Source organism: Cryptotermes secundus, unplaced genomic scaffold (assembly GCF_002891405.2).
Source record: "Cryptotermes secundus unplaced genomic scaffold, Csec_1.0 scaffold181, whole genome shotgun sequence".
NCBI classification, from domain to species: Eukaryota; Metazoa; Arthropoda; class Insecta; order Blattodea; family Kalotermitidae; genus Cryptotermes; species Cryptotermes secundus.
The window spans coordinates 3,222,631-3,237,895 of NW_019723906.1; the positions used below are offsets into that span (position 1 = coordinate 3,222,631).

The window sequence follows — 15,265 nt, forward strand, 5'->3', positions numbered from 1 at the left end:
TTCCGCACAAGAGCGAGACGAAATTCTCTGTGTGACAACAGGATGTAACTGTTCAGATCAAGGAGATGGAAAAATAGCTTATTTGTCCATTTCCAGGTTCGACAACAGATGCTATAACTGTTTGCCACAGTTTGCCCACAGCTCCACCTGAATAATTATTCACACTCCTCGTGCCACGCTGGTGTGGTGGTCCCCAGGTTGCCGACGAAGATGATTAGGTCTCCTTCGAAATAACTTTCTGATTCGCTACCTTCAACATCACTCTCAGAATTGAATTTACAACAGTCTTATTCGGAGTCGTTTATGAGTTGAAATATGTCAGCGTCTTCCTAACGAGACAGCGCAATGGTTGGTTCACGCTTTTGAAACTGCTTGGCAGTATTACGATGCTAACCATGAAAGTACTTATAATCTACTTCCAGCAGAGTGAGGAGTGAGGACAGAGAGCTTGTTGTGTTGCGACAAGCGATAATAAACAATCGGGGTTCTTGTATACGAATAGATACTCACCCCACATCTCTGCATACCAAAAGAACTACGTGTATAATCTTTTGATACATGCAAGACTAAACATGACGACATATACCATCCGCTGTGTTGCAACATTTACATACAGCATTCTTACTTCCAAGAACTCTGAATTCATGTAGACAGACGACAAATTTGGGAATTTTTTACTTGGAATCAGTCTAAAAATTTTTACACATTTTATAAAGTCTGTAAATTACAATATCTGATTCTACATTCTTTCTAGAAAAAAACAGTAAATGATTGCAGTTTTTATGGATTTATAATCGCGGGTATTTAAATTAATTCCGTACCGCTGCTCTTACCGGAATTTAAATGCCCGTAGGATAAAGGTTAATCTCGTTTTTCTATGAAAAATGTGGGCTGAGGGTATCTTCCACTCATATGTATTATTTCAATGCAGATGCCCAAAATAACAAGCCGTCAGATTACATGAGACACTCTGCTTCTTCATGTAATTGCCAGATGGACTGAGACATTTCTCTCAATTCAAATTTGATTTCTGCAGAGAAGAAATAAGGGCTCAGTGTCTACAACCACTGGCACTTCTCAACTTTCATTTCATTACCAAGTCAAAAGAAATTTCCTTCAAAGTACTTCTTCAGTGATCTATACAAATGGAAATTGCTAGATGGAAGGTGTGGGCTGAATCGTGGATAGACATTTCCAGCAGTGCATGGGGAAGTTGCTGTTGCCGGCATTTGGAATGCACAGGCCTTTCTCCTTTGGTTCCTGGACTAAGAGCAACAGCAGAGGAAAACACTTCTGATGTGATGGTATGGTAAAAGCTTGGGTGTGGCAGAGGATGCAAATGCTGAGCCCTGATTTCTTCTCTATTGGAACTGAACAGGTTGTGTATTGCTGGGACACATTGATAAATAGAGGGTTCCGACAGTTGTGCGTAACACTCAGGTTTACTGCGTTTTCACATCTTGTCTATCGTCCAGTAGTCTAAAGAACACTAAAGAACGTAATGTTTCGGGAACTGGACCTGTTTCAGTCCTCAGGTGAGGGTGTGGGAGACACCTGCTCTGTTGAGTCCATTAGAAATCACTGGTCCAGTGATTAAGGTTAGCTCTTTCTGGCAGCTGCTGTGCTCCTACTATGTACATTTCTTTCCACAAGTCCTGGTATGTGGATTTAACACTGTTAATATTTCTCTCCCTTTCTTTACACTATTAATTACTTTATCAGATTACAGCAGTAAAATGTTAATGTACCCAGACATACTGAAAATGTTGATCAAATACAGTATGGCCTAGGTACTAAATAAAGTCACTTGTTCCATTACAATTTTCATAACTTTAACTTTGTAATAAATTAATGTGTGTTTATCAGGGAAATTGACAGCAAATGATGAATATTTTATAAAAGTGAAAATGTCTTTCATTCAGTATTTATTTTGGCAACATTTCTTTATATAATGTCTATCAGTGTATAAATAACTGAAATTTTGATTTTATGTATAATGCAGAATATGAGAACTAACACGAACCTCTCCATACCCAGTGACCTGATAATGTTTCTTGGAGATCGGTGCCATCTCTTTGTGGGAATGGATGTTTCTTCGAGTAGTGACATGCTCTAGCCTGATGAGATCTCCGTTTTTTACAATCTCCACAGCATCATCATCATCATCCATCAATTCACTGTTGTATTTCTTCACTATGAAGAGATTGTTATCATCCTTGTGTGTGTAAGTTGTCACCTAAGTTACAACTTTACATCAATGTATAAACATGGTATACTAAATAAAAATTTATAGAAAGCAAGAAAAAGAGCATATATCAGAGAAATATTTAAAAATACAGTTCACGATAGTCATGGCATAATTATTCCCCAGTTCTGCTTTATCGCCTAATTATGTGAAGATGAAATTACTGTTCAGCTGCAGTTCCTCGCTCATTCTGGTATTACAGCCTGAATACTCAATATCACTCAAACAAAAATCTGCAGCTGGACCCCACCAAGTCAACTTAATCCAATTCACATTACCACTACTATGGGTACTTTATGTAAGGATATCTTTATATATATAAAAAAAGAAAATATGAAACTAGTAATATAATTGTTGCCAGTGACAGGATCTGTTAATGGGTATGCTAACAATTCGTAGTGAAACTCACCTGCTGCTGTCTTGCCCCTACCCCCTCAGGGTACAGGTGCCAGTGTGAGTGTAAATAGCCGCCACCCGTACGGTGGTTCTTGAGTGTTATAACTGCCCCATATGCAACCTCTATCAAGAAACAGAGAAATATGTACTACTAAATTAGAAATAGCAACTGAGCTATTGACCAGTTCTTACTATCTGCATAAAGTTATACAGTCAACTCTCGATTATCCGGGATAATGGTGGGCATGGAAATCACAATTAATCAAAAACCCGGTTAAGACAAACATTATTAAAAGTAGTACTATAATACTGTACCCTCATAATACTATAGGCCTACCTGTATTTAAATTTACTCAACCTCATTTTTATGTCATCTCATGGCCTATTTAATACTTTTTTTACATTATACTGAAGTATGAATTAGTTATTTCAATCACAGTGTTCAATAACATCCAACACCTTTTACACATATTCACACTCAACACTTAGCATTTTCCTTCTTACGGATATCCATATGAAGCCCACACAATATTAGCTTGTCACTTAATAAACTGTTCTCTTCACTCTCAAGACAGTCTAGTAAGGATTCCAAATGATTAAGAGCAGCACCATGTGATATTTTCTTACTAGCAGCACTGTCCACCTCTTCCTCATTCTCGCTCTTTTCCCGCTCTTCTGGCTGCACCCCCACTGAACTTACGGTTTCATCACTGCTTAACATTTCAAAGCCCGGCTCACACAAGTTTCTGTTGAATACTAAACACAACACACTTCCTTTTACACCCTGACATTTTGCTAACGCACTTGAAGATCAATACAAAGAGACCAACTGGGGCGGTGTATCTGTCCTTGAAACTTTCCACAAATCCTTGCATTCTTTCACCCCTACCCTAGAACATTGTGTTAGCATAACGGGACCAAACAATGCAGAGCTCGGTTCACACTAGTGCGAAAATAGTGTTACAACTCATCATGTGAAACAAAAGTGAATGAATATTAAACAACATATAAGCCTCAAAAAAGCCTCAGTAGCCCCGGTTAAGCCGCAAACCGGTTAATCCGCCCCCGGATAATCGAGAGTTGACTGTACTTCCATTTATACATTGTATAGGTTGAAGTGCGAATTATCTGATCTTACAGAGGACAGATTTAATTGAGAGTATTAATTTTCCAATAAACAATTATAACAGTAAATAATGTATGAATCATCCATATAACTCAAGTAACCTCCATCTTAGAATGGACTCCACCACTGCCAAAGCAGGCAGAGACTAAAACAGGAGGCACTGGTCATAACACAGTATTTAATATTTGAGACTGTACATACATATTAACATAAAAGATCAAATTAACAGGAATATTAGAAGAGAGGAATGTTACACAGCCTTGCTTAAAAAGCTGGCAGTAATTCAGGTGGTCAAGAAATGCCCTGCTTTTATGGAACCCAAATGTTTATTATATATTCTGTGCTGAACCCCATCCAAGACAAAAAATGATACAATGAATGCAGTAAAACTGTGTGCATCTCCTTTGACAAAACAAATTTTAATTAAGCACACAATCTTAAACTCACCTCTTGGCATGCTGGCATTATACAGAGAGTTCCCTTCCAACTGTGACTGAAAGGCAGAGCTATAGAAGCCATCTCCATTACCACTAAAAGAAGACAAAAATACATAACATTATTCAAGCTATAAAAATGTGGGACTTACATATTAATGGGTCTTCCAGGTAAATAAAAATGTTTCACCATATCACCCACCATTTTCATGCTCTCATCCATAGAAGTTTATTTGTAAGAACACAATCCTTTTTTAAAGGTCAGAGGGTATGCCATGCAAGCAAGGGGAGTAACTACTGGTTTGAATCATACATAGGTCATTTGTTTTTAAGGTTACTGTGATGCAACTATTTGAGAAAATTTTTTGTGTTCCTCAACAGCATAACTGTCATAATGAATGCCATGGAGATCAGTTGAAAGTTAAACTTTGATCATCTGAGAACAAGGAATTTAAGTCTCCTGCTCTTACTCTGCTAGCAGCCAGATCTAAGTTTGGCAGTAACAGTTTTATATTGTGAACAATGTGACACTAGACCTACTAGACCCATTTGCCTCTCTTCGTAATTGTGTGGTATGTGAATGATGAAGTTCAAAATTTAAAATGATGTCATACAGACACTAAGGTCCAAAGGAATGTATGCTGAAAATAATACAATAATAAAACATATGGAAATTCTCATTCCTAACCTTCTGTTAAGCACAACCAAATGGATGTAGAAAAAGATGACATACAGAAGAGCAGGCAGGAATATTAGGCACACTGCCCTGGCCAGAAAATGTCTAAGAGTGTAACTCTGAAACAAATGAAAACTCTAGTTAAAATGTCAGAAAATGACAACATTGTCCTAAGGGCTGAACAAATAGCTCACCTAGTCATCCATGAGTATAAAAGCATGGCTAAAAAGTGGAAAACTATGCCCTGCATTATATATTACAGACAAATATTGTATTATTTCAGTAAAATATACAACCACCTAAAGTGACATAGGGGGGCTATGAACTAGGCAAATATTTGCTTAGCCCAAATTATCACACCACTTGTTTTAAAAAAATAAAACTATATTTTATGTACATTTCATATTTTGTTATCATAGTTTCTTCTAACAGGTTAAGAATCCACACCACTGGTATATGGGGCACATGATAGCATAGTTGGTCAAGGCACTGTGTTAAAAGCTGGAAGGTGGCGGGTTTGATTTCTGATGAGGTCATTGAATTTTTCAATTAACCTAATTCTTCCAGCTGCACTATGGCCCTGGGGTTGACTCAGCCTCTAACAAAAATGAGTACCAGGGATCTTCCTGTGAGTAAAGGGCACTCAGCACGTAAGGCTGACAACCTCACCCCCATCTGTGAGCCGACTGTCTAGAAAATGTGGCAGCCTCGACATCTCACAACTGTATTGGCCTCCATGCCCGTTAAAGGGATTACCTTTTTGCTGTTGGTATATAGAGTAACATAACAATAACAATGCCAAAAGTCTTCTATTATAAAACACAAATTTTTGAAAAAAGAAACTGTTTTAACTTTCAGCTTCTTCCCATATTTCTTATCCATTAAGTCAGGAAAATGTCAAATTACCTACCCTCCCTGTGTTTTTCATAATACTGACATGAAATCAGTGTGAGATAAATACTACTCACAATTGGTTTGGAGAGATCTCCTAGCACATCCCACAGGTCAGCTGCGGTATGAGTACCAACCAGAATAACAACAAACAGACCAACAAATTTAACACTGATAGCTGAAGCAATCATTATTCCAGTAAACACCAGCCATGCCCACCAACTGAATGAAAATGCTCTGTTAAACAGACAAAAAATTCAATTATTTACTGGTACATCTGGGGGATTTCTGACCTCAAAATAAAATACTGATTACCAATATAGAAATTCCAGCAGAGTCTTAAGTTTCCAGAAATATATTTCTCAAATACAACATGAACTTCAATTTTTTAAATAGCATCTTGAAAACGTGCAAGTGGTGCTCACAAAGCTACAGTAATAATTTACTTCATTTCTTATATGAAAATGGAAATAGTATCTTTATGCAGCTTTTCTCCTGAGATGCACACACTGACTACATTCTAGTGTGGCCTGTTGTACACAGAGCTTAATAAATGGATGTGCATTCAATCACAAAATGTGGCTTTTAGAAGAATTTCACTATTCAATATGGTTGCATCTGATGCAAATTTGAAATAGCGTGACATAAAAAATATTAATAAAATATCACTTTATGCACAAAGTTTGAAATATTTCAAAACTTGTCTTCGATTATGCAAGGTTTTCAGTAACAGATCCTCACATAAAATTCAACTGCACTGTGCTGTGAAATCCAAGTTTAAGGTTTCTTTGGAAAGCAGTGAATCTGAACACTAAACTGAGGAAAATGTTAAATAGAGGAAAGTTAAAAGTGGGATTATGGACTAGAATCGTTGAAACTGAATATTGAATAAGAAGCAGGGAAAAACAAACATGTCAAGAAATATTAAAATGGCATTGCACTATATTGCACACTTGTAATATGGAACCCCTTAACCATGTATCAACTGATTGTATGTTAAAGGTTACAGTTGGTATTCACAGTGTTAAAAAATATGTAATGAAATATAGGGTCCTGCATTAGTAAACAAGAACTTTTTTAAATTTATCTAATTAAGCCATTAACACACTTGTAGTTTCTAGTTTTAATGTCAGCATCATCTTTTACAATACAACTGCACATAGCAATTTTATTCATATTACCTGTCTTTGCAGGAATGGAATTTCACCATTCCCAATACAGAGCCCATCACAAAGAAGAGAAGTATGGGGTCCAGTAGTATATATTGAGTCAGCGTGAGAATACCAACATCTAAAATAGAAGAAAAAATTAAAAAGGGCTGTACTGTGATGACCAAACCAGAGTAGGAAAGAACATCTGCATAAAGGCTTCATAGTAACTGGATCAGGCAAATGCACCATAGCTCAAGCGGTTAGTCACTGGCTTCCCACTGCAGCGGCCCGGGTTTGATCCCGGGTCTGGTCAAGTGGGATTTGTGGTGGACAAAGTGGCGCTGAGGCAGGTTTTCTCTGAGTACTTTGGTTTCTGCTGCCAATCTTCATTCCACCAATTGCTCCACAATCACCCTCACCTATTATCTGGGGCTGGTACAATAGACCAGAAGTGGCCACAGTACAAAGGACTTAATCCCACCCCACTAGCAATAAAAAAAAACTGGATCAGGCAAGATACAATATAAACTTTGTATAAACAATACACATTACAAAGCCTAACAATCTGAGCCCTTGTGTTACACTACATCTACAAAAAATTATATTTATGACTTGCTTTACACAAAGCAGAGGCAGAACTAAGTCATTTAATGATAGACCACTGACATGCTAAATTGACTCACATAATTAAACCAATTTTTGCACGGTATTTTACACTAAAACAAGTTCAAAATATTATTTTAAAAGAGAAGGAAGAGGGTCAAAATTCTGTTTCACTACGTACCACACAGAATGAACGATGCTGACAAAGTAGATGCTGTTAAAGAGTGGGTCATCTCCCATACAATAATAAAAGCAAACGGTACAATGCAGGCTCCCAAAAGGGTACAAAACTGGAAGAGATAATACAAGCTCATGAAAAATTTAACCTATGTTTGTCTACAATAATTCTTGCACCTAAAATTTTAATTTTAATTAATTTTAATTAAACCTGATTTTAACTAATGCAGATAGAAATCAGTAAAAATGATGTAGATGCAACATTATGAAAACATGAGTTCATTCACCCCCCCCCACTTCCCAAATTCCCTAAACCATGGTTTCTACCACAGATCCTTGATTTTGCTGAATACTGTATTTTCAGAAACATAACCCCTGCATTCAGCAAGGATAGCATGTGTATTATTACTGTATGTAAGAACTGTGTTAACATAGAAATGTAATTTTAATCACATTGAAAAAGCTGTATTTGGTAGAGCTTACTGTCTTCTGCAGTATGACACCATATAATTTGGTAGACAGGTACAAATGTTTTGGAGGAACCTCCTCCCTTCATCTACATGGCAGACGAGTAGGGCATATAGTCATTCACATTACTGAGTTCTCATGGTCCATTTTCATGCAAAATAACAGCTCTCATGTTAAAATTTTATTCTTGTTTTTCTCGTGAAGCTCTGTCATATGTAGCCTTGAGCTATCACTGTGATAAATGTCCCTTCTATTCATATATTTTTATTCATATTTTTTCCGGTTAATTTTCCTTTACACAGCTACACAGATATCTGGAACATACCACTCTCATGCCCACATAATTGACACCTTCGTATTTGTCACCAGGCTTCTCGAAAGCAAACCTTCCATCATAGCCTGTGAGGTAACCAGATAAAGCTATCAGCATCTGAAATATTATAAATTAAACATATTAAATACAAAATACACTTAGAAAAAATTTAAATTTTACAAACTTCATATAAAACATTATGGGTACAGCTTATGACATACAATTAAACACCTTTAAACTTTTCTTGAAATGGGACATACTTCTCAAACACCTTGGAACACAGTGATTGACTATTGTAAACAGCTGCTGATGAAAACTGTCTCAGTGATGACAAACTTCATAACAAAGAAATACATATTCTGCATTTCCATGTGCTCCATTGTCATCTTCAGTAATAATAAAACTTTGTGTAAAGATTTGCAGTTTCTTGTATTCCTATTTAACAATCAAATCAAGCCATTTTTGCTCTATTACTAATTTTAACTGATAATTATATTTACCTAAATGTCCACAAATACTGGGAGGAAGAAGTAGCCAGAAGAACAGAAACTGCAAGCAATTTTAAACATAAGATCTGTAAAACAATCCAGCTGCTCCATGTTATTAATCCAGTTATAAGCAGGTTATGGTTGTCTGTGATGTGGTGCTGTGTAATCTGGACATTATAAATGTTTCACAGGAACTTAACTACTACATGACTTCACATTCCAGGAGACCATAATCTTCACGTTTTCAGAAAATGATGGTTATTTTCTTCAGCACCTGTTATTTTCTAACTACAGTCAACTCTCGATTATCTGGGCTAATGGTGGGGATGGAAGTCACGGTTAATCGAAAACCCGGTTAAGCCAAATTTTATTATACGGGCTGGACGACTGTGAAGGGTCGGAGTTCGAGTCCCGGTAGGGTCAAGAATTTTAACTTCTCCAAATCGTCCAGACCGGCTCTGGGGTCCATCCAACCTCCTATCCAATGGGTACCGGGGGCTCTTTCCCCGGGGGTAAAGCGGCCGGGGCGTGAAGCTGACCACTCACCTCCAACTAGTGCCGAGGTCAAGAAAATTTGGATCTATACATCCACTCCCCCACACGCCTTAATGGCGTAGGGCTTAATTCGTTGAGCAGAGGAACAACTTTACCTTTTACCTTTTAATACCTTCATAATACTATAGACCTACCTGTATTTAAATTTATTCATCCTCATTTCTATGTCATCTCATGGCCTATTTAATACTTTCTTTACATTACACTCAGTATGAATTAGTTATTTCAATCACTGTTCAACAACATCCAGCACTTTTTACGGTCACACTTAACACTTAAAATAATTTAATACTGTCTTTTGCTTTTTCGCGGCATTTTCCTTTTTACGGATATCCGTACGAAGCCTACGTAATATTAGCTTGTCACTTAATAAACTGTCCTCTTCACTCTCAAGATAGTCTAGTAAGGATTCCAAATGATTAAGCGCAGCACCATGTGATACTTTCTTACTGGCAACACTGTCCACCTCTTCCTCATTCTCACTTTCTTCCCGCTCTTCTGGCTGCACCCCCATTGAAGTTACGATTTCGTCACTGCTTAACATTTCGAAGCCCGGTTCACACGAGTCACAGTTAAACCACTCTCTTATATTTTCCTCGTTGACTTCTTCACCACCATGAACTTGGTTAGCCACTTTTGTCAATTTTATGGCTATCTCATTTTCACTGAATCCAGTGAATCCATGGATTTCGTCATCTTCATTAGTGATGAAAGGCATCAGTTTCTTCCATGAATTTTTCAATACAGATGGCTTTACTGTATCCCACGCTGTTGAAATCTCGTATATGGCATCTAATACTGAAAAGGACTTCCAGAAACACGTCAGATCATTGCCTTCATCGATGTACTTTTGTAGCAAATTTGATCTGTAGATTCTCTTCATACTTGAGATAACTCCTTGATCCATTGGTTGGATAAGTGCGGTAACATTAGCGGGAAAATATTTCACAAAAATATTTCCATCATCTGACCTCAGGAGACTTTCGTTAGGATGTGAGGGCGCATTGTCAATGAGGAGCACAGCTTTCTCAGGTAGGCCTTGGGATTTTAGATGGTCACGAACTTGAGGCACGAATTTAAAATCAAACCATTCTTTAAATATCGCTCTATTCATCCAAGCTACTTTCTGGTTAAAATAATGGATAGGCAGACTTGAAGCTACTGTTCCTTTAAAAGAGCGTGGTCTTTTCGCTTTGCCGATAACTACTGGTATTAGTTTGTGTGTTCCTGATGCATTAGAACAGCACAAGACTGTCAATCTCTCCTTACTGGATTTGTGACCTGGAGCCTGTCTTTCATTTTGAAATGCCAATGTTCTGGTTGGCAAGCATTTCCAATAAAGACCCGTTTCATCGGCATTATAGATTTGTTCTGGCAGCAGATTTTCACTTTTCACAAAACTATCAAAATTGGTGCAAAATTGATCTGATGCTGACAAGTCCCCTGACAATTTCTCACCTTGAATACTGATTTCTCGTATTCCATGACGCTGCTTGAAACGTGTTAGCCAACCGGAAGAAGCGTCAAAACTCCCTTCTAGTTCAAGTGCTTCGAAAAAATATTTAGCTTGTTTAGCACAAACTGGTCCTGTTATTGTTGTTCCCTGTGCCCTTAGTTGATTAAACCAGGTCAGCATCGCTTTGTCGAGATCATCGTATGTTGATTTCTTCATGGTTTTTCTCTTCTTCATTCCGCTTGAATTAGAAGACGAAGCAAAGGAAATTAACTCATTCTTTTGTTTTTTCAAATCACGAACAGTTTGTTCTCCAATACCGTATTGCATTGCTAATTGTTTAACTACAGCTCCTTTTTCCAGCTGATTGATAATTTCAAGTTTCTGTTGAATACTTAACACAACACGCTTCCTTTTAAACCCCGACATTTTGCTAACGCACTTGAAGATCTATATTAAGAAACTGATACTTACTTTCACAATGCACTCTCACACTGAGATGGTACCGTTAAATAACCTGGGGCGGTGTATTTGTCCTTGAAACTTTCCAAAAATTCTTGCATTCTTTCACCCCCACCCTAGAACATTGTGTTCGCATAACGGGACGAAATAATGCAGAGCTCGGTTCACACTAGTGCGAAAATAGTGTTAAACTCACCATGTGAAACAAAAGTGAATGAATATTAAACAACATATAAACTTAAAAAAAAAAGCCCCGGTTAAGCCGCAAACCGGTTAATCCGCCCCCGGATAATCGAGAGTTGACTGTATAACTAATTCCATACAGCACAAACTGCATTAACTGAAGTATGGTTTCATTCATCTTAGAACCTTTTGTTTTATAGGTATCACACACTGATCATTTCATAATCCCAGAAAGAGTCTCACCTTGCCTAGAGGAGGATGGACATCAAAAAAGAATGTCCGATTGATATACCAACTTCCCATCTTGCCAAAATGTGTCTCATCCCAACTGAAAATGATTTAAGTATATATAATACACTATTATATAGTCAAGTAAACACTGTACCATTTGTAATCTTCATTACATTTCTTAGAAGCATGGAAAAGTGCTTCAGATAAATGGTGCCATCATACTCACCAAACATGATCAGGTTCTGAAACTTTATGAAACCTACTCCATGCTGTCAGTAGTAAAACTGCTCCAAAAACTAACCACCAGTATGTCTGATTATTTCTGCAAAATGGAAAAGAACAATGCCTGTGAAATAGCTGGATATCTGGATGTCATACTTTCATGATACTCCAGTTTATTTATTGGGCCTTTGAAGACAAAGAAAAACTGGAATTTCCTTGCAGAAAATATATCTTATTTAAATTAATATTGCCTTGCCAACCCATTTAATTTCAATATATCCTTTTTCTTTAATTGCTAAAATTTGTCTTTTTTTTTTAGTTTGTTATTTAATGATGCTGCCAGGATCCAGACTATATAGCATCATAGACAGGATCATTACTGATCACAGTGGCTGTGTGGGTCTTCGCCCAATTGAACACTGGGATCATGGGGTCAAATCCAAGTGGAGGCATGGATGTCTCTGTGCAGTTATTCTGTATGTAAGTAGTGGCCTTGTGACAGGCTGATCACCTGTCTAAGGCATCCTACTGACTGTATAGATTAAGAAACTGAAAAATCAGCCAAGGTCCACAAGGGCTATAAAGCCATTAATAAATATGGGGCAGTAGGGGGAATGAAAATTGGCAGGGGAAACTGAAGCAGTTGGACATAACCTACCCCAGTACCATTTTGTCCACCACAAATCCCACATGATCTGATGTGGAATTGAACCTGGGTCGCCATGTTGGAAAGTCAGTCACTAACCTCCTGAGCTATGGCATGGCCCCCAATGCATCCTAGTGTCCCTCCTTCTCTCTCTTTTTGTGTGTGTGTACACACACGCATATTACATATAGCACAGACTTGCAGTGAGTGACATTTAAATTTATTATTTTCCACTGCATTTGTTACAGAAAAGGCTTAAAGTCGATTACAGGATATGAACCTATAATACAATCTACATCAAATATTTTTGCCATTCACTAAGTTTACTCATGTCTTCTGAGCCTGCTGGCTCACTTGGTTAGATTCTGTTTTCCATGTGTAATGTGGACCTTCACTCTTCACCAAACATAATTAGAATGATCAAGCCAAGGAATACAAGATGGGCAGGGCAAGTAGCATGAATGGGGGGGAATAGGATATTGGTGGGAGAGCCAGAAGGAAAGAAACCACCAGGAAGACCAAGACGTAGGTGGGTGGACAATATTAAAATAGATCTTAGAGAGATAGGATGGGGTGATATGAATTAGAATAGCCCGGCACAAGATAGGGACCAGTGAGGGGCCCTTGTGAACACGGTGATGAACCTTCAGGTTCCATAAAATACAGGGAAGTTCTTGCATAGCTGCACAATTGGCAGCTTCTCAAGAAGGGCTCAGTTCCAGGAAGTTAGTTAATTATGTGACATGCAAATGTCAGCTCATGATGCCCTTTCACCAATCCTAATCTTAATAATCACGTTTCAGATATGTATGTGGCTCAGAACAAGGCCTTGGTCTCCTTACACACATGACTCTGAGGAGGGCACAAGTCATGTGTCATGTAATATTCTAAACTATTTTCCATCTGTGTTACCTGGCATCAACCTGGTCAGACAGGCCTTATTATAGAAAAGAGCTGATAATTACTGTGTATTCTGTGTGGGCATACAACATGAATATTGTGTTATCTTTTGGGCTACAGGGCAAAATAAGACTTGTCTATTTCTACAAAAGGTAACCCTTGTAATTTGGGCCTTACTTGTCTTAGAACATGCAAGGCTGTTGTAACTCATATTGTTGTGCTGTCTGGGTCAGCTTTCTCCTCGAACATGGAAGGCTGTGTAATTCGCGTTATTAGGGAATGTTTGGGCAACTTAAGTCATTCTTGTTCTGGGATATGGGAGGCTGTGTACATTGGGTTCTCTAACATAAGTGTTCTGGCATGACCTTTGTTCATACATATTCAGTTTCTCATAACTCTCTTTCATGAGTTCATCCTGTGTCGCATATCAAATATACCACTAGAAAGTAGCTAACTGGCAACTTTTTGAGTTGTGCTGTGACTGATGTTAACTTGCCTAGACTTTTCATTTTCATATACTGCTGGCTGTTGCACTTGTCAAGCATATCAGTTCATATTTGTTATTCCATCATTGGTGTTAAATGCATTTTGTTAATTTGTTTCTCTGGTAAAGTACTAAACACCCTAGGGTTACTGTCTATGGTCTGGGATATAATGCAGTGGTACACCATAAATTAACATATTTTTCTCTCCAGTGATTGAGGTTAGCTCTTTCTATGGGACCCAACAGAGTAGGTGTCTTCCCCCACCTGAGGACGGAAACAGATCCAGCTTCCGAAACACTGTTTTCTCTGGTTTGTAGAATACCAGACGATGAACGAAGTCCAAAAACTCAGTAATTATGAATATTTTTCTCTCACTTGTACTTGGGCACGCTGCCCATAATAGAATCAGATATGATGCAGCTGCCCATATTTTTGACCAGGATACCAAAGGATTGTGCACTTTTCATTACATGGCTTCTAATTATTATACAGCTGTAAAATATGAGTACAGTGTTTATCTAACTGTGGGGCAGAGTCCTTGAGAAGCGAAAGTTGCCACGCTTGCCAAAAAATTCCTCCATTTTAAGGGATCCAAAGGATAATTACCATGATTACAAGAGCCCAGAATTACATATATCGGATGGCACATGAATCCAGGCCACATTCTCAGACCGTTTAAGATAAATTTTAATATATTTCTCTATAACCGTTTCTCTCAAGCAATCTCTTCGTCAAAGTTCATGAGCACTATGGCATCCCGGTGGTCTGGTTGGTACGGTTCTAGTGTAGTATTCAAAAGACCCTTGGTTAAACCCCAACCTTTGGCGTTGCTTAATTACAAATATAACCCTACCTCTCTTTGTTTTCTTCCAAACCGACTCTGGACTTCTTAACATTCTTTGTTACTTCATTGATTTTCTGGCAATTTTCCATTTCGCACCACGCAACTGTGTTTCAAGACACTGGTATACCAAATTAATTTTTAAGGTAAGTATTCCATAACTAAAAGTAAACAAACACTCTTCTCACAAGCCAACACGTTGCCTCTTTGCAGGTCTGCCAACGTCACATAATATGAACCTATGTGAACGACAGTATATGTATTGTATGCCTTCTCTGTCCTATGCTTATGTTTGTCAGAATGGCAAACAGCTGTTGGG

At 37.9% G+C, this 15,265-nt stretch overlaps 1 protein-coding gene across 1 annotated transcript in view; it reads right to left on the reverse strand.

Moving 5' to 3' along the window:
* Positions 1 to 15,170, reverse strand: part of LOC111861987 (protein O-mannosyl-transferase 2) — a 25,083-nt gene extending 9,913 nt beyond the window's left edge. Inside the window, exons 1-11 of the mRNA XM_023846997.2 lie at positions 14,959 to 15,170; positions 12,079 to 12,174; positions 11,865 to 11,949; positions 8,493 to 8,597; positions 7,704 to 7,812; positions 6,950 to 7,058; positions 5,846 to 6,005; positions 4,890 to 4,996; positions 4,215 to 4,297; positions 2,655 to 2,764; positions 2,024 to 2,236 (exon numbers count right to left, since the gene is read on the reverse strand). Of these exons, the coding sequence (XP_023702765.1) occupies positions 2,024 to 2,236; positions 2,655 to 2,764; positions 4,215 to 4,297; positions 4,890 to 4,996; positions 5,846 to 6,005; positions 6,950 to 7,058; positions 7,704 to 7,812; positions 8,493 to 8,597; positions 11,865 to 11,949; positions 12,079 to 12,174; positions 14,959 to 15,038 (1,257 nt within the window). The 5' untranslated portion in view covers positions 15,039 to 15,170. The remainder of the gene's footprint in view (positions 1 to 2,023; positions 2,237 to 2,654; positions 2,765 to 4,214; positions 4,298 to 4,889; positions 4,997 to 5,845; positions 6,006 to 6,949; positions 7,059 to 7,703; positions 7,813 to 8,492; positions 8,598 to 11,864; positions 11,950 to 12,078; positions 12,175 to 14,958) is intronic.
* Between the last annotated feature and the right edge of the window lie 95 nt (positions 15,171 to 15,265).